This window comes from Hetaerina americana, unplaced genomic scaffold, assembly GCF_022747635.1.
Source record: "Hetaerina americana unplaced genomic scaffold, ioHetAmer1.1.p SCAF_3, whole genome shotgun sequence".
Lineage (NCBI taxonomy): Eukaryota > Metazoa > Arthropoda > Insecta > Odonata > Calopterygidae > Hetaerina > Hetaerina americana.
This window is the reverse complement of record NW_027286874.1, coordinates 55,882,967-55,905,087: the sequence shown is the minus strand read 5'-3', so window position 1 is coordinate 55,905,087 and position 22,121 is coordinate 55,882,967. Positions and strand designations below refer to the sequence as shown.

At 34.5% G+C, this 22,121-nt stretch overlaps 3 protein-coding genes across 3 annotated transcripts; 2 read left to right on the top strand and 1 right to left on the bottom strand.

Annotated features, from left to right (window-relative positions):
- The first annotated feature begins 4,647 nt into the window (after positions 1-4,647).
- Positions 4,648-8,934, top strand: LOC139690128 (kinetochore protein Spc24-like). The gene is made up of 5 exons (XM_071587373.1): positions 4,648-4,852; positions 4,934-5,013; positions 5,084-5,208; positions 6,437-6,513; positions 8,553-8,934. Exons 1-5 carry the CDS (start codon positions 4,690-4,692, stop codon positions 8,726-8,728), a joined length of 621 nt encoding a protein of 206 aa, XP_071443474.1. The 5' UTR covers positions 4,648-4,689; the 3' UTR covers positions 8,729-8,934.
- On the bottom strand, positions 8,730-15,709 carry LOC139690124 (phosphatidylinositol-glycan biosynthesis class X protein-like). The gene is made up of 4 exons (XM_071587371.1): positions 15,451-15,709; positions 12,638-12,894; positions 12,355-12,539; positions 8,730-8,920 (listed from the first exon to the last, which is right to left on the bottom strand). The coding sequence occupies exons 1-4, from the start codon at positions 15,588-15,590 to the stop codon at positions 8,774-8,776; spliced, it is 729 nt and encodes a 242-aa protein (XP_071443472.1). The 5' UTR covers positions 15,591-15,709; the 3' UTR covers positions 8,730-8,773.
- Positions 15,710-15,751: 42 nt separating this feature from the next.
- Positions 15,752-22,098, top strand: LOC139690127 (charged multivesicular body protein 6-A-like). The gene is made up of 6 exons (XM_071587372.1): positions 15,752-15,924; positions 19,012-19,121; positions 19,237-19,360; positions 19,436-19,552; positions 19,774-19,903; positions 21,157-22,098. The coding sequence occupies exons 1-6, from the start codon at positions 15,856-15,858 to the stop codon at positions 21,234-21,236; spliced, it is 630 nt and encodes a 209-aa protein (XP_071443473.1). The 5' UTR covers positions 15,752-15,855; the 3' UTR covers positions 21,237-22,098.
- Positions 22,099-22,121: the final 23 nt, after the last annotated feature.

The following is a 22,121-nucleotide window of genomic DNA, read 5'->3' as shown; positions in this document are numbered from 1 at the left end:
TTAAATTATCATAGGTGAGCCCCATTCCCCAGTGATGATGGCAAATATGTAAGAATGAGAGGAAATTTTTGCCTTATTACTGATATTTTCAATATCACCAACAACCGAGACTTTATTATATATATATTTTTTTCTTAGTTTGGCCTAGCCAAGTATGAAAATCCCTTCTTTATTGCATTATTACCAATGGAATTGAGAAACTTCACCATTGGCTAAATTTATTTTTTTAAAATTTAAAAGTATGATTATGCAAATACATCTTTTATTTATTAAGCAAGGCTATGCTAACACACCTTCCAATATCAATTTAAGACTGATTCTTATGACTTAGACTATATTCCATCAGAACCCTCATGAAATACGAGGGTGGTAGAATAAGTCCTTCGAAAAAAGTAGAAAAAAACCATATTTTTGGGCAAATTTTTTTTATTTTTCAACATCTTTCAACTCTATACATTTGTCGAAGTGTTTTTCCAATTTTTTAAGCCGTCTAAATAGTAGGATTTTGGAAGCTCCTCAAAATAGGCATTTGTTTGATCAATTACTTCGTTGTCAGACGTAAACCTTCGCCCGCCAAGACATTTCTTCTAGTCTGGAAATAAGAAATAGTCACTGGGGGCCAAATCTAGTGAATACGGTAGATGTTGTAATAATTGGAACTTTAATTCCATAATTTTGGCCATTGCAACTACGCAGGTGTGTACCCGGGCATTGTCTTGATGAAAGAATCTTTTTCAGATGAGGACGCTTTTCCTTGTTTTCTTTGCTCAGCCATTTCAATAATGACGCATAATACTCTCCTGTTATCGTTGTTCCCCTTTTCAAGTAATCAATGAAGATGACTCCGCGAGTATCCCAAAAGAGCGTGGACAAAACCTTACCGGCCGATTTGACCGTCGGTGCTTTCTTCGGAGCTTGCTTGCTTGTTTGTTTGTCTTCAAAAATCCACTGTTTTGACTGTTGCTTTGTCTCTGGAGGGTAGTGGTGTATCCATGTTCCATCAACAGTTATATATCGACGCAGAAACTCATCAGGATTGCGACGGAAAAGTGCCAAAACAACCTCAGAGTCAACTACATGATTGCGTTTATTCTCTGCTGAGAGTAAACGCGGCATTACACTAGCCGAGATTTTTTTCACGCCCAATTTATCGTGAAAAATTGAAGCTACTGTACCTTGTGATAGGTCTATGGCTTCTACTATTTCGCGCACTTAGAGCCGCCGGACACTTAAAATCATATCGTGGATTTTGTCCATCATTTCGGGAGTAGACACTTCCACAGGGCATGCGGATATGAATTCATCTGTGCGACCACGTTTAAACTCATTCGCCCAATTATAAATAGTTGCAAACACAGGAGCAGATGTGCCATGAACTTCGTCCAATTCAGCTTTGATTTGTTTCAGCGTCAACCCTCTCAAATACAAGTGTTTAATCACTGCTCGAAACTCATATATATAGACAAAGTAAAGTTGTTTACTTCAATCAATGACAACAATGAAACTATACGACAGATACAGCTGAAACTTTATTAGCTGACTAGTGGAGTGTTATCTAAGGGAAAAAAATTATTTTCGATACTACGAGCGCTATCTCTTGGATTTTCTAGGGAATTATTGTACCACCCTCGAATCTTCGTTCTATCAAATCAGATATTAATGAATAGCCGAAAAAATTGTATGAACAATGCAATAACTATGTATGTTATTGTTTTAGATATCCATATTTGGGTTTTTAGATGTTATATGAATTGAATTAGTTAATAATTTTATTTTCATTAAAATGATCTAAAAAATAAATGTAATTATTTCAGTGTTAAAACGTTGAAGATTTTTCAAAATAATATTTTCATGAATTTCATTTATATTAGTAATTATAAATAGATTTTCAGTAATTAATATATTGTTTTTTTTACATCTTCCATCGAAAATGCTGTTTTTACATAAAATGGATAACCAAAAGGATATGTAAAAAATAAAATTACAATCAAAGAAAAAAACATTGAAGCACAACTTTTGTGACCCTCTGCATAATTCTATTTTGTAGAAAAGCTGATCTAACAGTTGCAGGGTAAAATCAGGACTTAAAGCACGGCAGAACCAACCCAAACTTACATTTAAACAGGAGTAGGCTGTTCATCTACCACCTATGGTTAACCAAAAAAAATCTGCGCTCATGTTTTTCACTGTATGGGACCTTTTTCTTTTCTGGTCATCTTTTCCACTAAAACACTCAATTTATTTTCCCCCTGGGAGGTTGCTTATATCATAAAAGTTTATTGTTAGAATATTTTGTCAAAACCTATTCACCATAGCACATTCATGAGACTGCAGAATGAAACAGACCATTAGCTTTTCATAGTGGATAAACAACTCAGTGATAAAAATTGAGTGTAGGTTTCGCCTGAGATTCCCGACACATAAACAAATCAACATCAAAATAATTGTAAGGCCTATGCTTTAAGAAAAGTATCGCTGACAAAATTTAGAGAAAGAACCAGCAGAATAAGATGGTTGATGAAGAAGTTTTGGAGCAAATGTTCATTCCGTCCATCAAAAACCGTTTTTGCAAAATCAGAGATATAAAAGTGGAGTACTCAATGCCACATGATCCACACCAAAAATTTGTAAGAGGGAATTAGTAAAATGCTTCTTGATTGTAAGCAAGAACTTTGTTTGTAGGAATCCATCACAATATTAATAAGAAAAAGCAGTTGGATGCACCACTTAATCACATAAGTATTCACCAACCATCATTATTTTTTTATATTCTGGCTAGGATATGATTTGGAGGGCTGATTACTTATATATCAAAACTGAGAGAGAGTAGTGCTATGAAGAAAGGTATGGGAATATAAATTCTAGCAGGTAGCTAAATGAAACATGAAAGACAAAACACAAATGTTATTTCGAGATTGCTACTGTTATCAAAGAAATTATCAAAGAGATAACAATGGTGACCTACAACCATAGAACCTAAAATCAAAAGAATTCATCAACATCATATAAAATGATCTTCGGGTTTCAATATGTCTTCTCAAAACTTGATTTATTTATTATATTGCTCTGTTGATCAGGCATGTGACATAGCCATAAATATACAAAAACAAGAATTAGAATAATAAATGAAAATACGCACTTCAAAGAAATATAGTACTCGAACCCGTATAAAATTTTAAAAAATCAATTAGCTCTTACATGTAACCCAGTTGAAAATCACAATTTATTATTCATTAAGTCATACACACTGTAAAATCACTTAAATATTAGTTGCTTCTTAAGTTCAATTTTAAACTTATTTACAGTAGGACCATTTTTAATATTCAATGGCAATTTGTAAAAAAATAATTGAAAGAGAGTGATGGCATATCTTAGATACAGCAAACGGGTGCTGAATTAATAGAATAGCATCTCTCTCACGGGTGAAGTGACAATATAGTAAAGATTTAGGAAGAAATTAACCTGAATTTTTTTAGATACAATGCACAGTAATGCATGTTAGCCGCATTATTTCGAATTTCAAAAAACTGTGATCTTCCAAGAGGGCTATTGGATACTTTGGCCATAGCTTTCAAAAACCTTTTTTGCATAGAAAATGCCTTGGCCACAATACTAGTGTTTCCACAAAAGAGCATCATAGGGCATACAAGAATGGATTTTGGCATAACAGGACTAGTTTTAAGGCATTGAAAAAAGTAGTTGCAAAACTTTACGAATCATGAAGGCTCGCATTGCCCTCTTATTGATCATATCCACTATGAGAGAATGCCAGTCAAGGGTGTCATTTAGTTAAGTCCCAAAAATGTTATGGAACTACATTGTTGTCATTTTTGTGTTGATAGATTAGTGTCAGTTCTGAGTAAAGGGCTTGAAATATAAGTGAATTTTTTACTATAGAAATCAGAAAACAGGTTTTATTTCCAATAAATTGTAAACTATTCCTCTTACATTAGTCACAATTAAACAATAAATCGCATTTTTCTTAGAAATGCATAATCCTAGAAAGTTTTCTGTAAGTCGAGGTGGAATATGTGGGAAATAAGGCTAGCCTTAAACTTACCTTAGCTAACTGAATGTCTTGCCCTAGTAGTCCTTCAGCCAATAGATTTGTTTTAAACAAAATCTTGACCCTTGAATATTTCATCCCGAATAACAAAAAATAATGAAATTTAAAACAGAGAGAAGATTTAAAAAAAATTATAGTCTATACAAATAGAGACCCGAGCAAATCACCCCTACCGTTGGACTATTCGAAAATTTGGAATAGAATATCATGGCTTGAAACATGTAGTCTGAAATTGGATTACCTACAGTTATCTATTGAAAGTAAAAGTACCTTACTCTTAATAAAAAGTACCATGATTGCACATATATAAACAAACGCCTACAAAAATAAAGATTGGTAAACCTTGATTTTGCTTTGATTTCCCCCCAATTGTTTGTAACAAATAAGAATCGAAAATAATTTATTTAATTTCTTTCAGATATATCAAAAATGTGTGATGCCATAAGACTATCACTACATTAATATCTATATTCTAATAAAATTGGATATATTCGATGGAACAGCTAATATTTCTTAGGGCGCATAATGTGGAAATATCAAATATGAGAATTCAGATTTATTAAAACAAGTGAAGCCTGAATTCTAAGATCTACTGGTAACTTTGTTTGAATTTTGCCCCGAAAATGGTATCCTTCGACATTGAAATGAGAAGTGTGCCTGGTGATAATTTCAGCGATTATGTGAAAGCCACAAAATTGCTGTTTAGATCAGAAAACGTGGAACATCAACTGAATTCAATCGATACTTGGAGTTTAACTCCAGGTGACCTACGAGATGAGGAACCAGGTGAGTACGACGTTTGTCCGTTCAAAAGTACCAATGGCCTATATTGTATTGTCATACTGTTTCGCTTATAATATCTGTTAGAATTAAACCAGGAACTTAAAGTTGAGAAGGATGGAATCCTGAGGGAGCAACAAGAAGCTGAGAAGTTGAACTTTGAAATAGTAAGTACGCTGTGCTGTAGTGGAGTTATCCACTTGCTTATTAAATCTAATACACCGTTGTCATCATCAGAGAAAATTGGAATCGGAATACCTGAATCTACTCAAAGAAAAGCGAGTTGCTGAAAGCCGTATCGAGGAAAAACGCAACGATAAGATACCCTCCAAAGAAGACGAAGAGACACTCAGGAAAATCGGGTAAGTACCTTTATTTTATTGATGTCCTCAAAATCCAGCAATTCCGTCTCTTAATTTAGTTCATTGGCATGTCATAACTGGATGTTTTTTTTATTTTGTTCGGTAAATTGCGAATATAAAGCATATATGTTCAGTTTATTTTAACAGCATTCTTGGAACTTAATCGAGCTCCAATCACCTTGCTTAAATTTAAATTGGGATATCGACATTTAACATTTAGCTATACGAATGTTGACTGAAAATTTGTAGCCAAAAATGTATCATGTTAAAATTGTTTTATCGCAATTTTTTGGACGTACGTTTAACTCATTCGTTTTTGTTGTTCTTATCTTCCGATATCCATTTCATGTATCACATTTGGGTCTTTCTTCCGAGAGTAATAAATATTTTAATTTAGTGCTTATTTAGCCTAAGTTAATTCAGTTACGAAATACTAGAGCGTTGGACATACAATTCAGAATGTACCGCTTGCAGTTATTTTGGGAATAGGAATCTGTGAAGAAAGCCTTAATCACGGTCGGAGGAAGTCATATGGCCCTCAGCCATTCGAGGATAAATGCATGTAGCACAAAACTTCCACTACAGTCATGGCACAGGCAGCAATGTGACAAAATTGTTGAAAGATACGGGGTGTTATACCCTCGAATAGCGAAAATTATTTTTTAGACTGAAACTTTTAAATAACTTTGAGACTGATCATTATTCCAATGGCATTCAGCACCTTTGAAAAATCACAAATTATCATGAAATACATCATCCACAATTTGTTTCTATTGCATGCTGCGCGATTTATTTTGTCCGTGTGCTGTGCATGGTGCCTGGTGGGTATACACACCTTGCCGTGGCTCGTAGGATATTTTGTAGTTCAACAGTCGCACCAAATTACCAATTCTAAGAGGCTCTCTTGGTGGTGGCTCTCATACATATTGATATAATGGTATCTATAATATTAGTTCCCAATGAGTCCCCAGAAGATTAATGGAGAAATTAATCCCATAAACATACAATCCTTTCTTGTAGTGACATTGTTAACTTTTTTCAATGCCTTTAAAATTATGTTTTGTCAGAAATCCATAAAGCAATCATATATAATAATAGATACTTTTAAGTGGAATGCCTGACTGATGTCCAGATTTATATAACTTTGATGTTTTTGGTTTAGTAATTAAAAAATAAAATGAAGACATTATTAATACGAATAAAACTTTTACTCCCAATTTTTTTCCAGGAAAACTTTGAGGCAATACAAGGATATCACCAAAATACGATGGGATTATTCAGCATCAGAGAATGTTATCAAAGGCTGTATCCTTTATCATTGCATTTAATCTGTTCATTAGAATTATCACACCATGATGTGGTACATATTTTAGTAATGGCAAGGTGGCTAACATACTGGCTTCCCACCCGGAGTACCAGGGTTCAAATCCTAGCGACAACAGATATTTTTCAGTGGTGTACCAATCCCTACTTGAGGGGCTTTGTGGAGGGCCTTTTGAGTGAGTACGCTTATCCTTCGGGTGGGATGTTGAAGCTGCAGACCCCTTGGGGCCTTTCATTAAGAACAGGCTAATGCTGATGCCTGGGTTCTCTCCACCCTTCAGTTTTTACTGTCCATCCTTCATGGCGCAAATGACCTGAGCTGTTGGTCGCCTCCCATAAAAACTACTACTATTTTAGTAAAGACAGAACATTTAGTTGGAACTGAAAGTAAGAATTATCGTATTTATTGAGCCTGAAGTTATAGAGACATGATGCACATGTAATGAGCACATAAGGAATGGGTATCCCATCATGGTAGATTATCAATTCACTTGGTATTATATAAAAATTTCTGAATCAACTGAACCACACCAATGAATAAGTTATCTTAGTGATTTATTTGAAGCATTATGGACAAAGCATTCATTTTAGAATCTTTAACTAAGTATTTTCCCGTTCTGTCAAAATCAGTACACTTTGGATTTTTTTTAGAGCAGGGATAATAACCTACTCTCTGAAGGCTAGTTGAATTATGAATATAATTTTAGGAGGAACATTGGCTTATGAAAAAAATCATAAAAGCTACTTAATATTTTTAAGCCATCCTGACATAATTCAAATAAATAAATGACTAATATTCCTTTTAAATAAAATTTCAATCTCTGATAACCCATTTCCTAGACTGGATCTTTTATACGAATTATATTGTAAGTTAAATGGACTATCCCTACGTGGAATGTTTCTGTTATCAGTATGAAACGTTGAAATGCCAAAACGTAATATTTTTTATGACATTTAGTATGTGCAATAGCTGGTAAAACCCAAAAGTGAGCTTAATCAAGTATATATTCAAAATCAGGTATTTTACAAATCTCAGCATTCCATACCTCAAGGAAGATGTAAATCTAATATGTAGTCCTAAAACTGACAAGTCACTTTTTATTTACTGTACTAACAATCAAACCACATTTTCAAGGATAGATGATCTTAAGTTTGAGTGTAAACTGGGCTGGACAATTGAGCAATGTTGCCGGTAGTAAAATATCTGGAAAAACCTTGTAATTGTTAAAAATTATAACTTTTAAAGCACTATCCATGCTATAAGTATTGTTTTGGGGAGGCGACTGACAGCTGAGGTCATTTTCATCATAGGGGATGCATAGGAAAGGATGAAGGGTGGAGAGATACCCCCGGCGTCGGCATTAGCCCACTCTTAACGAAAGGCACCAAGGGGTCCACAGCTTAACATCCCATCCGACCGACGGTGGACTCAAATTGCCCTCCACGAAGCACCTTAAGTAGGATTCGAGATACCTCTGAAAAATATTCAACACTGCCAGGATTTGAACCCGGACCCCCTGGGTGGGAAGCGAGTATGATAGCCATCTCACCATCTAGATCCCCCTTGCTATAAGTAACTACATCCAGTATTTACCAGAAATATGAAACAATAACACAAATTTTGAGTGATTTCAATCAAACCTCAATTCATGGAGGTGCATGCAGAAAAAATGAGGAAATTTCATTATAGTTTAAGTAGACAACTTTTTGCATTTATTTTGTTTTAATTTTTTCATTCTAATTATTTAACATTATATTATTAAAGCAGTTGTATTATTTTCCCCTATTCTCCAAAATATTCGTGTAATAATCAATAATTCAATACTTCACATATTTTGTATTTCACACAAGTTTTATGCAGGTATCATTTTCTGAAAGATATACCTAAAGGCATAAAAGGAGTATGCATAGGTTTCAATCAATTAAATATGGTTATGTTGATCTCATTCTCTTTTTACAGTATTTCAGGCACAGTGCAATTGTCATTATTCCATTTATGTCTTCCTTAATCAAAATATAAGATGTTTATGGTCAATTGAAGAATTATGTCCATGCCTTTGAAATACCCTTACATGACTCCGAAGCTACAGATATTTTGTGGCAAGAAATTGAGAAAGCATCTTTGAAGTCTTCACATAATTCTGAAGGGAAGGAAAATGTTTTTCATGACAATAAATCCACCTCAAAAAAACAGTGACTGTTACTAACACATATGTGCCAAGTTTTATTAACATTTTTCACATCAAACATTTTTTAAAGTTATTATTTCACTTATGGGACTTATGATGTAATAACAACTTCCAATTATCATGATTAATGTTACAATGGTTACCCACTCTCTGTGATCCAGGTTTCCAACTGGAACTTGCAAATAAATATCTTCTATATCCTGTGAATGAGAAATTCATAATTTTTTTAATCTGCATAGAGTTAAATGTGCATTGCCAATAAAACAGATGTAAAGCTTAAGGATAGAAAGAATAGAACATTCACCATAGACACATGTTTATATCTCGGTTCATGAGAATTAAATTGCAACTAATCCTAGGATCCATATCCTGGTTATGCAGAGGCAGACTATCACCTCGGTTTTTCTGGAAAAACCATAGTTCAAGTCAGCATGCTATACATAAAGTTTCTGGCAAGTAGGAATTTGTAAAAACTGGGTACATTTAAAATTTTGAGGATAAGTGGGTAAATTATGAAAAAATGTCACTTGAATATCAAAGTTGTATCCTTTTACAAAATTCAAATGCTTCATATTCTCAATATTTAAAGCATGTTCTGAGCATAATGGCTGCTTGTATCCCAGCAGAGAGTCACAAGCAAAATTGGCACTAATATCCACTATAGCTTTTTCATACTGTGTATCAATGTCAATTGGCTGCTTCAGATTTAAAAAATAATATCAAGGCATGTCAGCAACACATTGACTACTCTGTGGTTCTTTCTTTAACAGTTCATAGTCAAGTCTGATATACCTGAAAGTAGTGCCATTAGTGGTGGTTGAGTTACCAGTAGAAGATATTTCATGGAGGTAAAATTCTCATTTTATTTGAAAAATAAAGACGGAGCAGAAAGAATATTATGGGATAATATATCTTTCCACAATTGGGATAAAAAGTTAGAATGTGTGCATTGCCCAAGGAAAAGAAAATTGTTCAAGTATATTGGTAAAAATCAAAGAATTTTACAGGGCCATTGTGCTGGATACCCTGTAATATTGTATCATTGTACATGATATAGGTGAATGAGAAAATGTCAAAATATCCTCTTTCTTTCGCTCTCCCACGTACACAAATTAAAATTTCTCCTGTCATTTTCTGATAAGCCACCCAAAATTTTCAATACATAAACAAGCATTTATCTAAGTTATTATGGCTAAGCATTATGAGAGGATGTTTGTTTTGTAGCCTCTGCTGTAACTTTATGGAATTTGCATATCATATTGAAATGAAATAATTGACTTGATAATTCCACATGCAAGTGTGGAACTAAGGGTGCCCACAGGGATGTCTCTGGGCTCCCTTAGCTTCACACAAGCTGAGTCATTTATCACATACTAGAACTCCCAAGGAAACCATAGATGAGAAAAGGAAAGGAGGTGGCCCCCTTACCTTAATAAGTGAATAAATAAATGGACTAGTACTCATTAATGGACTTGGTACTAAGATACCATCACCTATCAAACTGGCCTCCATTAGATTTTGATAACTTTTCCAATTTATGAGTGATAAGAATAACTTGTTACATACTACCTTGATCAAAAATTTCCCGGAATTTATTCAGAAAATTAAAAATACAAGTTTATTCATCTAAATCTATATTGTCCCCTTCAAAGTAATCCCCATCGACTGCAACACACTTATGCCAGCGCTTGATCCAATCCTCGAAACATTTTTTATATTCGGTTTTCGGTATGTCCATCAGTGCTTCCTGCGATTTTTCCATTACTTCCTCTCGGCTGCTAAAACGCGTTCCCCGTAATGGTTTTTTAACTCGATTGAACAGAAAGAAGTCACAGGGAGCCAAATCAGGTGAATTCGGTGGCTGTTGGATGGTATTTGTTGCATTTTTCGTCAAAAAATTACGAATAATGATAGCACTGTGCGACGGTGCGTTATCATGGTGCAAAATCCACGAGTTTTCTGCCCACATTTCTGGTCTCTTTCGGCGAATTGCTTCACGCAAACGTCTCATAACGCCCAAATAATACTCTTTGTTTACTGTCTGGCCTTCTGGCAAAAATTCATGATGCACTACACCGTTGTAATCCATGAAAACCGTCAGCATTGCCTTCTTTTTTGACTGAAAACGACGTGGTTTTTTTGGTCTCGGCTCATTTGGTGAACGCCATTCACTTGCCTGATGTCTGGATTGCGTGTCGTACTCATAAACCCACGTCTCGTCTGCAGTAATGATCCTTTTGATGAATGTGGGATCGGATTCAGCCTCGCAAATCATGTCTTTTGCGACGTCAACACGGTCTCTTTTTTGCATGAAATTGAGGTCTTTTGGCACCAACTTTGCTGCTACACGACGGAAACCCAAATCATTAACCACAATGTCTTGGGCGGATCCATAGGCAATGTTCAAGTCCTCCGCTATTTCTCTGATGGTTAATTTGCGGTTATTGACCAACATTTCTTTTACTTTATCAATTTTTTCACCGACTTTCGATGTCGATGGTCTGCCACTGCGTTCATCATCTTCGATTGACTCACGACCACTTCTGAACCGCTCGTGCCACTGGTAAATGACCGTTTTTTTTAGAGAATCGTTGCCGAAACACTTTTCCAACATTTCCAACGTCCGTGCGCCACTAAATCCGTTTTTTACGCAAAATTTAATACAAGTTCGTTGTTGCAAATTTAAATCCATTTCTGAAATTGTAAAAAATCGCCAACACACACAGAGATAGATGTACTCTTGGCTACGTAACTTTTGCAAATGTCAAGTTATGACACTAAGATTTAAAGGGAATATCAACAACAGATGTACCAATTTAACAAAAAAACAGAACTCAAATCGGAACGATGGGAGCGCCACACGGTGGTTATTCCGGGAACTTTTTGATCAAGGTAGTATTCTTTTTTTGGGTAATCATTCTTCATCTTCACATTTGAAAGACAGAATTTAATACTACACAAGATTTACAGCTGAAATACTTAAAATCACAGAAGATTTTCATAGGATTCTATATTTTATCTGAATTTCAAATGAAATATTTCTATCAGCTTTCACACTAAAAATGTGTTTGGCTGGTACTGCATGATCTTTGACAATTATGGTAATGTTTCCACCGTAAAGAGTATAAAGGTAGGATTGGTTTGGTGTAAATTTGCTTTTCATAACTTACAACAGAAACAATAATATGCTAGTGCTAAGATTGACCGACAGCCATACTTCAATATTGTTGCGATTAATTTGTGGATGCCAATTATAGATGAAACTAACTTTGTTAATTTGTTATCTATCTTCTTAGTTTTATCAAATTATTTAAAATGCATACATTTTGTTGCAAATAAGATTGCACTTATATGGCTAAAAATGTGTGTTGTCATTGAATTTTAAAAGGTACATCAAAACCTTGACATAAGTAGGTAAAAAAGTATAAATTTTTTGAGCTCTTCAAACAATCCATTGCAGTTAATAGAATTAATGTATCTTGAAAATGTAAATTAGAAGGGGAAATAAGTCCCTATTACACACTTGAATCTTAGAAACAAATTTCACTCATTCGTGACTTTCTATACGTAGAAGCAAGGAAACCGCATAAAGCAAGGAAATTGCATAAGTAGCCAGAAAAAATCGAAGGCATACGTGAATTGGATGAATGATGTTCCAGTCACAATTTTTGCATAAATGACAACAAGGTGCCTCCAAAATTTCTTCGCCCATCATTTCATGACATCTCATGAGTAGTTTTGGCCCAGTCAATCTCACAGTTGCCATACCACCGCCATTATTAGCCTTGTGATATCGCAGATGAAATGGAAATTTTATATCTGTGAATTCATAACAGTCACTCATGAGATACAACTACATACGTTCACATTTCTATGCAATTTTTTGTACGACTTAAAAAGCTTAATTATCTACTTACGTAATTTATTCAATGATGGTATTGTAGTTTCATTGAAGAATATCAAAAGTCTATGATCCTCTGCATGCTGCTCTGCTGCTTCTATGTCTACAGAACCCACTATTTGCATTTGGTGAAGAGTTAGCTTAGAACGTTCATATTCTTTTAGCTGGAAGGGGTCAACATAAGCCCCGCTAGGAATTGTTTGGTCCATTGCCCATTTACAATTTCTGAATTCGGTGAGAATATTTTCTACCACAAAATTTGTTTCAAGAACCCTGAAAGATAAAAGATTTTATAGTTACCAATTATAATTTTATCTAACTTAAATATGAGAGAGCAAAATAAATTCTAAAAGAAATATTAGTTAATCCTAAGTAAAAATTCTCCAATTGACACATTGCTCACCAAGGTAAAATTGTTCAGTACAGGTTCTACATTAACCTAGCAAAATATATTTAATACTGTTTCCCCCAATCTACTTAAAGATTTGGGGAAAGGAGGGACGAAGAGTTTTTATGGACTAATTCGTAGTATCAATGAGAGAAGAATTTGGCCTGAACACTTTGCCAAATTAGTTACATATCTTATTCCAAAAAAAGGTAAAGGTTGAAAAAGTGTGAGGACTGCACAACAATAAGTTTGATTTTACATGCAGCTAAAGTAGTTCTCAGGATCATCAATAAGAGGATGGAGAAGAGAGCAAATGATTAGACAGAATGAATTGGGAAAAACTAATGAATATTTTGCAGAAAATAGAAGTAGATTGAAGGGATATGAGTACCCATAACATGCGTATGTCTCAGTCTGCTCAGGTGCAAGTGGGGATGGAGAGTTTGGATGAGCAGTGTTGGAAAGAATAAGAAAGGGGTGTACATTATCATCTATGCTGTTCATTGTATATGAGGAGGAAATGGTTAAAGAGTCATAGGAAGAACTGGAGATGTGAATGGAAGTCGGGGGACAATTCATAAAATCAATTAGATTGCTGATGAGCTTTAGTTTGTCAGCCAGCCAAAGGGTTGCAAGAATTGCGGAGTGGAATGTAAAGTCAATGAGATAGATATGAAATGAGAATAAATGTGGGTAAAACAAAGATCACACAGTTTTCCAGAAAGAGAAAGGCAAACCTAAACATTAAAGTAGGAGGGTAAAATCTAGAGCAAGTGGAACAATTAACGTATCTCAGAAGTGTTTTGGACCAAAATGGCCGAAGTAAAGGGACATAAGAAGAAGAATTGCATCAGGTAAAGAAACTTTCACAAGGAGGGAATTGATGTTGAGAAATAATTAAAACTTTCATATGGAGCATAGTTACGTATGGAGTAGAAGTAATGGTAATTAAAGCAGGATGATAAGCGTATATTGAAAGCTTTTAAAATGTGGGTGTGGAGAAGATGAAGTGGACGGAAAGGAAAACAAATAAGAACGTGCTTGGCATGGTGGGGGAGGAAATGGAATTGTTGGAAGAAATCCAAAGGAGGCAGGAACGATGGATGCAGAGCATTTCGATTGGTAATAAAATATTGAAGATTTTAATAGAGAGGAAAATGTTAGGCAAGTGAGGAAGGGGGCAGGAATAGAATAGGGATGTTGGATGGAAGGAAAATAAGAAAACTATATGGAGCTGAAGAGGGGCTTGGATTGGAGTTGTAGAATTGGATGTTGGGTTGATTCATTAGGGAAGACAAGGGAATTGCCACTGTACCGTTTGGTAGCTTGTGTCATTCCAAAACCTACCTTAACCAGTGAATTACCTATAATATTAATATTGTTTTACTACTTTAATATTTCAGGCATAACTATTCGTTGGGTTAAGTATTTTTAGAAGTGATCAATAAAATAAATATACCATTTAATTTGGCAGCAATTACAAATACACATTGTTTTTTTATTATATTGGCAGTGGAATGCTTTCCTACTTTAAAAGATAATCGATCTTGAAATAGATACATGGCATTAAATGATCATTCCAGGTTAATTGGTTGAATGAGTGTCCATGGATACTCAGTCATTTTATTCTTTACTAATGAAATCTTATATTTCGCTCATTCTCGTATAAAAATTATCATAAAATAAGAATTTATTTGCTTATAATGCATGTGCTATGTATGTACATATATGTGTTCTATTATGTTCCTATAGAAGTCCAGTAATATTGTCCCCACTGAATATAAATGTTTTAAGAATTATTTAAGTTAGAGATTATATATATTTCTCCTGTCTAAGGCAAGTGCAGAAAAATTTAGTATTATATGTTCCTATATCAATTGATGATCTCTACCGAACGTTGGACACCCTTTGATCTTTCTCGTGGAATAAAGGAAATAAAGTGATTTCCTTGTCTTCCACATTGAGCTTATGAATCATTGTCATCGCTATGTGAGCCTTATTTCCCAAAACTTTGAACATAAATCCAAATAAGTCCTTGCACAACAAATGGAAATATTCCTGACATGTTTGTGTGACCTCATTGCCCATTATACCCATTTTAACTCATATAACATTAATTCTTGCCCTCAACTATGGATATTTAGGTGAATTTTTGGCATTATCACCAGGTCATGGCACCTAATTGAGATTGAGAATAAATCAGACAGCTACTGTTTATCAATAGATGAATTCGAACAATTCGAAACACATCGCTGTTCCCAGTTCATTACGACAATGGAAATTCAAACCAACATGGAAATTTCGAGTTAAGAACACTGTTGGAGCCTGGGATTTAAACAAATGCAATGAACGTCCCATTGACATACTTTACGCAATTAAGATATTTTGAACAATACCTATATACAGGGGATTCAAATTTTCCAATGGTTGGCAAAACATACCTGTGGAATCCATTAAGCTGTACGCTTCTTGTGACGGACGTTACAGGTGCATCTTTACCGACACACAGTTGGAGTACAATTAGAAATGAAAATAGGTTACTCCATCCAAAAACATAGGTTACGCCATCCAAATATTTCATGTTAATCAAAGTATGGGGGAATAACAAAACTAGTTTTCTGCATATTATCCGCACACCCCATTTAAGACTCCCTCCTGTAATCTAACCATACCACCAATTCGGTACTCCCACTCGCTCATCAGAACGCCCACAAACAAGTGAGAAGCGAATTACGTAATGTATTCGTGGTATATTTTGACACAAAGATTTCCTTTTGAATAGGATTTTCCTCGTCTATTTTCAAGAAATGACTGCTGTTATTTTGTGAGTGACTTAAGGAATAGAAATGGGATTAATATTCGGGAAGAATAAAAAGACTGTCAGTCGCGTCACAGAGCAGGATAAAGCTGTATTGGTTAGTATAATGGTGTAATGTAGAATAATCATTGACACCAAAAAATGGATTACTATTATGATTGATGATAAGATAAAACAGTGCGGATATCTTTCTCACCTTAAGGCGATTAATGTAACTACCTAGGTGCGCTGTTTATAGAAACTAGAAGCGTGGTATAACCGTGCTTCAATACAATTTTATGTTATCTTATCAAATATTTAAAAGTTACTTCAGTACTCTGCAAGCCACCGCTAGGATGTGTGGCACGGGGTAAATACACACCCGACTGATTTAGACCCGAATATGACCCTACCGCGGTCCGACAATGTTATTCTGATCCCTTATCATCCGTGGAAAGAATTACACTTTAATTATATCTGTTCTGAACTAAATCTTTCTAATTTAACCTACCAGATCTATCTTACTGTTGTACGGTGGGGGTCATGGTACATTTTCAACGTCACTGCTAAAGAGACGTATTTCCAATTTATGCAAGAGATTTAATCATTAATTTAATCTTAGCTCCGCGAGTGGTTTCCAGCCTTACTCCTCTAATATTTTGGATACGCTGCTAATTTTATTATAACCACATTTTACAAATCTAGCTCCTCTTCGACGAACGCGATCCAATTCGGCAATCAATCCAAGTTCATAAGCACCCCATATACCAGCATCATATTCTAAATCAGGCCTAACCTGGGAAAGTTAACATTTCTCTTCCATCCTCTCGTCATAATACCCCAATGCTTTTCTAATAGATCCTAATTATTTTGTTAGGTTGTCTGCATTTCCCCGTATATGTATCACCAAGGAGAGGTAGTAAGTAGGAGTAACGCCTAAGTATTTAATCGAGTCTACCCTTCTTTTAATTGAAATGAAATCGAAATTATTCTTCAATAAATGTTGAAATGCGTTTGAAAAACCCCACATCCAAACATAGGAAGTCACAGTACATGTATTAATCTCTTTTTATAATGAATTCAATGTACTTATTTGGAAATTATGTTTGCCTTTTCTATCGGAGTTCTCTAAAAGTATTTACGACTCCAGTTGGTGCCAAATTAATCATAAACATGTTGCACATAGTATTAGGGAATAACTGAAAGAAATTTTGTTGAAATGGTGAATGGCACATGAGCAGTCTATATGCTGGCATCCACATACCTTGTAACCTCTTAATTTATTTTACCTCCTTCCTTAGGCATTCTGTTAAGGTATACTAAATCATCTATATCTCAGTAATTTTGCCATTTATATGCAATATACAGACATTCCCCCTGTTACTTAACTGAAGCAACACATGGCTCATCTAATGGACTAACATCCAGGAATGTAGCATATTGGCAAATTGAAGGAATGTTATATCAACAATAATTACATTTGTTTTATACTTGCATCCATCTATCACACATTTATCCACGAAAAAGCAGTTAATGGTCGTGATGGCATTGTGCTAGATTGTTTCATGATATGTTTTATTTTGAACTAGTTACTCAAATTCCCTTCTCTCTTACGCTTACAGTATTATCTTCATATGTTCATTTGTAAATAACTACTCACAGGCTCTACATTCTCTCAAAACCTCGTGAAAATTTCTTCTATATATCCTGCCCTATGCCTTCATATTAGTAGTTTTAAGGGAGGCGACCGTCAGCTAAGGTCATTTATGCCATTAGGTCATGGATTGGAAAGGAGAAAGGGGGGAGAGAAATGGAATTAGCATATTCTTAACAAAAGGCACCAGTGGGTCCGCAGTCGTCCCATCGGATGGACTGCATACTCAATCAAAGTGCTCTCCAAAAAGTACTTCAAGTAGGGATCAAATCCCACTGAAAAATATCTGCCGTTGCCAGGATTCAGACCCCGCCTCTCTTGGTGGGAAGCCAGTATATTAGCCACCACCCTATTCTGATCCCCTTCTATGCCTCCTCCAAATCAGCAAGTGCACAATACAATTTCTTTCTTGCACCATGAATCTCTCAAGCTCTTGTCAAAAAGTAAACAGGTGATTCATCCATTTCCCACCAAACCACCCTGCCCTCTCAAGATACTTGTCCAATGTTATTTAAATTACTCTTTCAATCAACACTACCGAAAACTTTCGCTGGATTACTCATCACTTCATTGCTCTCTAATTCTTATATTCCAACTATAACCATACACTAATACTTTTGCCGACATAGTTCTGTCATTGGCCACAATTGCCATACTATTTTACATGGAATGATGAAATTGAGCTTCTTGCAGCCCTTTTAGATTGACCATGCGACAAAATATTTCCTTTTGCTGTTAAGAATTTTATTTAGGATTTCGTTGTATTTTAATGCTATTTTTGTACAATAAAGACATTGTATGTATATTATTTAATAAGTTATATATTTTTAAAATAATTAACATATCTTTCAAAGAACATTTTTGGTTCCATGTATATTTTTGTATGTAGCGGTTGGTTATCATTTGTTCGATCAGTCTTTTCTCATATTGTATGTTTTTAAAATCTTTTTTAAAATACTCTATAGATACAAAGAGCTCTAAATCAAGGCACCTATTTTTAATGTTCTTATAAATATCTGATCGTAGTATTTGCCGGGCATTTTCAAATCTGGTGCTGCTACAGAAATTGTTTTTTAGTTAGAACCTTTAAAAATCTTCTTTCTTTGATAGATTTGATGCAATTGGCATTGACAATCTTTTTACAAATCCACTTGCAAATTATTCAGGATAGGTAGTGACTAACATACCCATGTATAACAAATGAAATATTTTAAATTTATCTACCAGATATTTTCTGTTTATGGATGTAATAGTTTCTCAGTTGAGTTTGTGACTGATATGATAATTTTCAAATAATGTTATGGGATTTTTAAATGTATCAGAATGGATTATTTATTATTACCTAATATTACAGAGGTGATGGTTGCATTTGAAATTTAAAATCATTTGCCCTGTAATTGAATGCTTATATTTATTATGCAATAATTGTATTAGTATAATCTAAATGATTCTGGATGACCTCATTAAATGTGGCTAGGAATTTTTTGTAAACCTTTATGAATGTATGAATGTTGTAAATTAAAGCTTCATTAATGTTTCTTCAACTGCAAGCAACTGAAACAACAAAGGGATAAGATCAGACAACACCAAAAGAAGATTGAAAATAATTTGGAGAGGGATCGTGAATTTGCTAAGACACTGTTAAAGAATGGGAAAAAAGAGTGAGTAATATTTTTTAATAGCATAACGAGTTCTAATTATTTAACTGCATATATTTTAATATTGGTAATTCATTCATGTGTCTAGTGTATGCTAATTTTTTCCTCATGTTGACAGGAAAGCCTTGCTTTTATTGAGGAAAAAGAAATATCAGGAGCAACTTCTTAGTAAAACTGATGGCCTTTTGAATAATTTAGAGAATATGGTTCAAGATTTGGAATTTTCACAGGTTGAAATGCAGGTAATTACCACAGAAATGCATTGCTTCTCATTTATTCTTTTGTCTGTATGACTATATTACTTTTGTTTTTTATAGGTATTGGATGGACTTAAGGCAGGAAATGAGGCACTGAAAAAAGTTCACGAAATTCTTTCAGTTGATGATGTTGAGAGAATATTAGAAGAGACAAGGGAAGGAGTTGAAAAACAAAGAGTATGTAACCATGGTTAAGAGTGAATGCTTAATCCTTGCTTTTTACTCGGATCGTTTTAGTTTAGATTATGTTAATGTGCATCACTTTATAAAGTTAAATGTATAAAATCTGCAGTCATAATCCTTTCCATCAATCAGGACAAGATGATAACAAGTGTAGTTAAGTTGCAGTACTTATTAATTTTTAGAAATAATTTAATTATTAATCATCTTTATCACAGGAAATTGATGAACTGCTCAGTGGAGCATTGACAGCAGAAGATGAGGAAGATGTGATGAATGAACTGAGAGAAATAACTCAATCTGAAGAAGAAATTGAAAAGTTACCAGATGTGCCCACTGATTTACCAGGTAATTTATAATTTAGGTTCCGGCTGAAGGCTTCCATTCATTGGAATGGTAATGGGCATTTACAATTTTAAAATTAAGGACATTAAGCCCTTCACTGCATATTAAATGAATAAAATTTCCAGAAATCAGGTTACTTTTCCTATTTTAATGAGATAATTAGAGAAGACTTATTTTCTGATGGTTATGTCTTGGCAGTGATGTCAACTGTGGAAGATATTTTTTTCACTTCTGCCTCTTGAAGGAGATGTTTTAAAGGCCATCTCTGATGTACCATGTTATGAATACGTACTAGCTCACTGTGATTGCTGCAGAGAAAGAAATTACTATACCTTATACTCTTTGTGGCCAAAAAGTGGAGGATGAGGAAATGTAATGAAGATATAAGAAATCAACTGTCAAATAATATTAAACGAAAGAAAAGAGTAATAATTTATCAAAGTAACTCAAAACAAATTCAGATATTATCCCTCTTGGGTTTGTGATCTAAAGTGATCCTCATGCTTTCACGCATAATTGAGGTACGCAAACAAGTTCAAGAGAAAAGAATCAGTGCCTGGCAAAACCTTAGATAAGGTATATCACCTGCTCCTATGATAGAATCCCCCCTGAAGGAGACTGGCTTGACAAGTGAAACACCTGCTGTCAAGTTTTTATCAGGCACTGATTCTTTCCAGCTTTAATTGTATGTTTACCTTGAACATGCGTGTGTCAGGCACACTCAAGGGATGTGGTTCACAAACTTGAGTGTAAGAGTGTTTCCATCAGTAGTTTTCTTTATTTTAGATTTCAGAATGGTTGGTGATCCTTGCCATTTGGGGAAATTCCATGTAAAGCCTGAGTATGTGTATAACTAGATCTCTTGAGGGTCCCTGTGGCTCACATTATGCAAATCTCACAATTAAGATAGCTGAGACACCCTTATTTCTGGCGATAACTACAATAGTATTTCCTCAAGCATTGCAACTCACCATATAAGATAGTTTAATTTATATCATGTGGTTTGTAAGGCATGGAGGTTTATTTTTTATCATTGGACAGTGTGCCATGTGATGTTTATGGCTAGTTTTCTGATGGCCCTACATCTAATTATTAGGAGTAGTTAACTGGCTTAGGGTAGGTTTTTGATGGACCAAGGTCCATCCATAGTGCTCATGAGCCCATACTGACATAAGCTGCATCTAATGGGAAACCTAAATGAATAATTGTGTTATTTTATTATGAATTACTTTTCTAATTTTTTAATGTATTTTCAGTGACAGAAGAGGCTGAAACAGAGAAACAAAAAAGAAAGGAGGTAACTTCAAGAGAAAAAGTTGCACTAGAGGCATCTTAATTAAAATCATACGTCAGAGCCGAGGGTCTTGATGCTTCCTCTCAAGTTACTGGTGCTGTAAAGGACTATGTAAAATAAGGTTGATTGCCACAGTAATGATAAATTATGAAGCTTTATTTTGTTTGTACACTACATGTCAGTTAAGAGTACTATGGAAAATATGAGTTTGCTTAACAGTGGAAGACTACTATGCAATTTTTACTTAACAATAAAAACTAGTGCATTACCACATGGTTACCCTCAAGGCAATTCTGATCATATCAAAACACGCAACAGCAAGTGGTTGTTGTTGTTCTACTACATAGGGAAAGAACCTTTTTTCATTTGATAAAGTATACAATTATGATATTAAAAGTTAACGTGATGACTCCATTGCTTTTTTTTGTTACAGTCCCCTTCAGGTTGCAAATGATAATTTTGTAACATGATTCATATGTGATACTTTGCATTGGTGTGAGTGGAATTAAATATGCATTCAAACATTTTCAACTGTCATCTGGAGTGTTATTGCCTCATATTATTCAGTGACCAGCTTTCACGAGGGAATGTATCATTCTATGGCCACTTCTTTTGCCCAACATTACTAAAGCTCATCATTGCTTGGCTGGGAACCAAGCACTCAACTGACAAGCTTGAGACCTACCATTTTGTCTATGTTCACATTAATATGTCATGAATGACATGGCTTCATTTTTTTCTTGCTAATCTGTTATAGTTCCTTTTGTTAATGTGGCTGTTATTTAAGTCAATTATTGAGATGGGAATACAGTGATGAATTGATATGTAAATGTAAAGTGCTCTTCATTGAAATTGATTCCCCTTTTGTGACTTTTACAATGTTAATAAACAGGTGTTAATTTTTTATGGAATGTAATATATTTTTAT

What these genes read in the sequence shown, in the direction of transcription:
- LOC139690128 (XM_071587373.1), top strand. Translation starts at nt 4,690, where the DNA reads ATGGTATCCTTCGACATTGAAATGAGAAGTGTGCCTGGTGATAATTTC. An exon ending in GAGACACTCAGGAAAATCGG is followed by an intron (nt 5,209 to 6,436) that starts GTAAGTACCTTT and finishes ATTTTTTTCCAG; the next exon opens with GAAAACTTTGAGGCAATACA. An exon ending in AGAGAATGTTATCAAAGGCT is followed by an intron (nt 6,514 to 8,552) that starts GTATCCTTTATC and finishes TCAAAATATAAG; the next exon opens with ATGTTTATGGTCAATTGAAG.
- LOC139690124 (XM_071587371.1), bottom strand. Translation starts at nt 15,590, where the DNA reads ATGAAATATTTGGATGGCGTAACCTATGTTTTTGGATGGAGTAACCTA. An exon ending in CAGCTTAATGGATTCCACAG is followed by an intron (nt 12,895 to 15,450) that starts GTATGTTTTGCC and finishes TTTATCTTTCAG; the next exon opens with GGTTCTTGAAACAAATTTTG. An exon ending in ACATCATTCATCCAATTCAC is followed by an intron (nt 8,921 to 12,354) that starts GTATGCCTTCGA and finishes TCTCATTCACAG; the next exon opens with GATATAGAAGATATTTATTT.
- LOC139690127 (XM_071587372.1), top strand. Translation starts at nt 15,856, where the DNA reads ATGGGATTAATATTCGGGAAGAATAAAAAGACTGTCAGTCGCGTCACA. An exon ending in AGCAGGATAAAGCTGTATTG is followed by an intron (nt 15,925 to 19,011) that starts GTTAGTATAATG and finishes TTCAACTGCAAG; the next exon opens with CAACTGAAACAACAAAGGGA. An exon ending in TTTCACAGGTTGAAATGCAG is followed by an intron (nt 19,361 to 19,435) that starts GTAATTACCACA and finishes TGTTTTTTATAG; the next exon opens with GTATTGGATGGACTTAAGGC.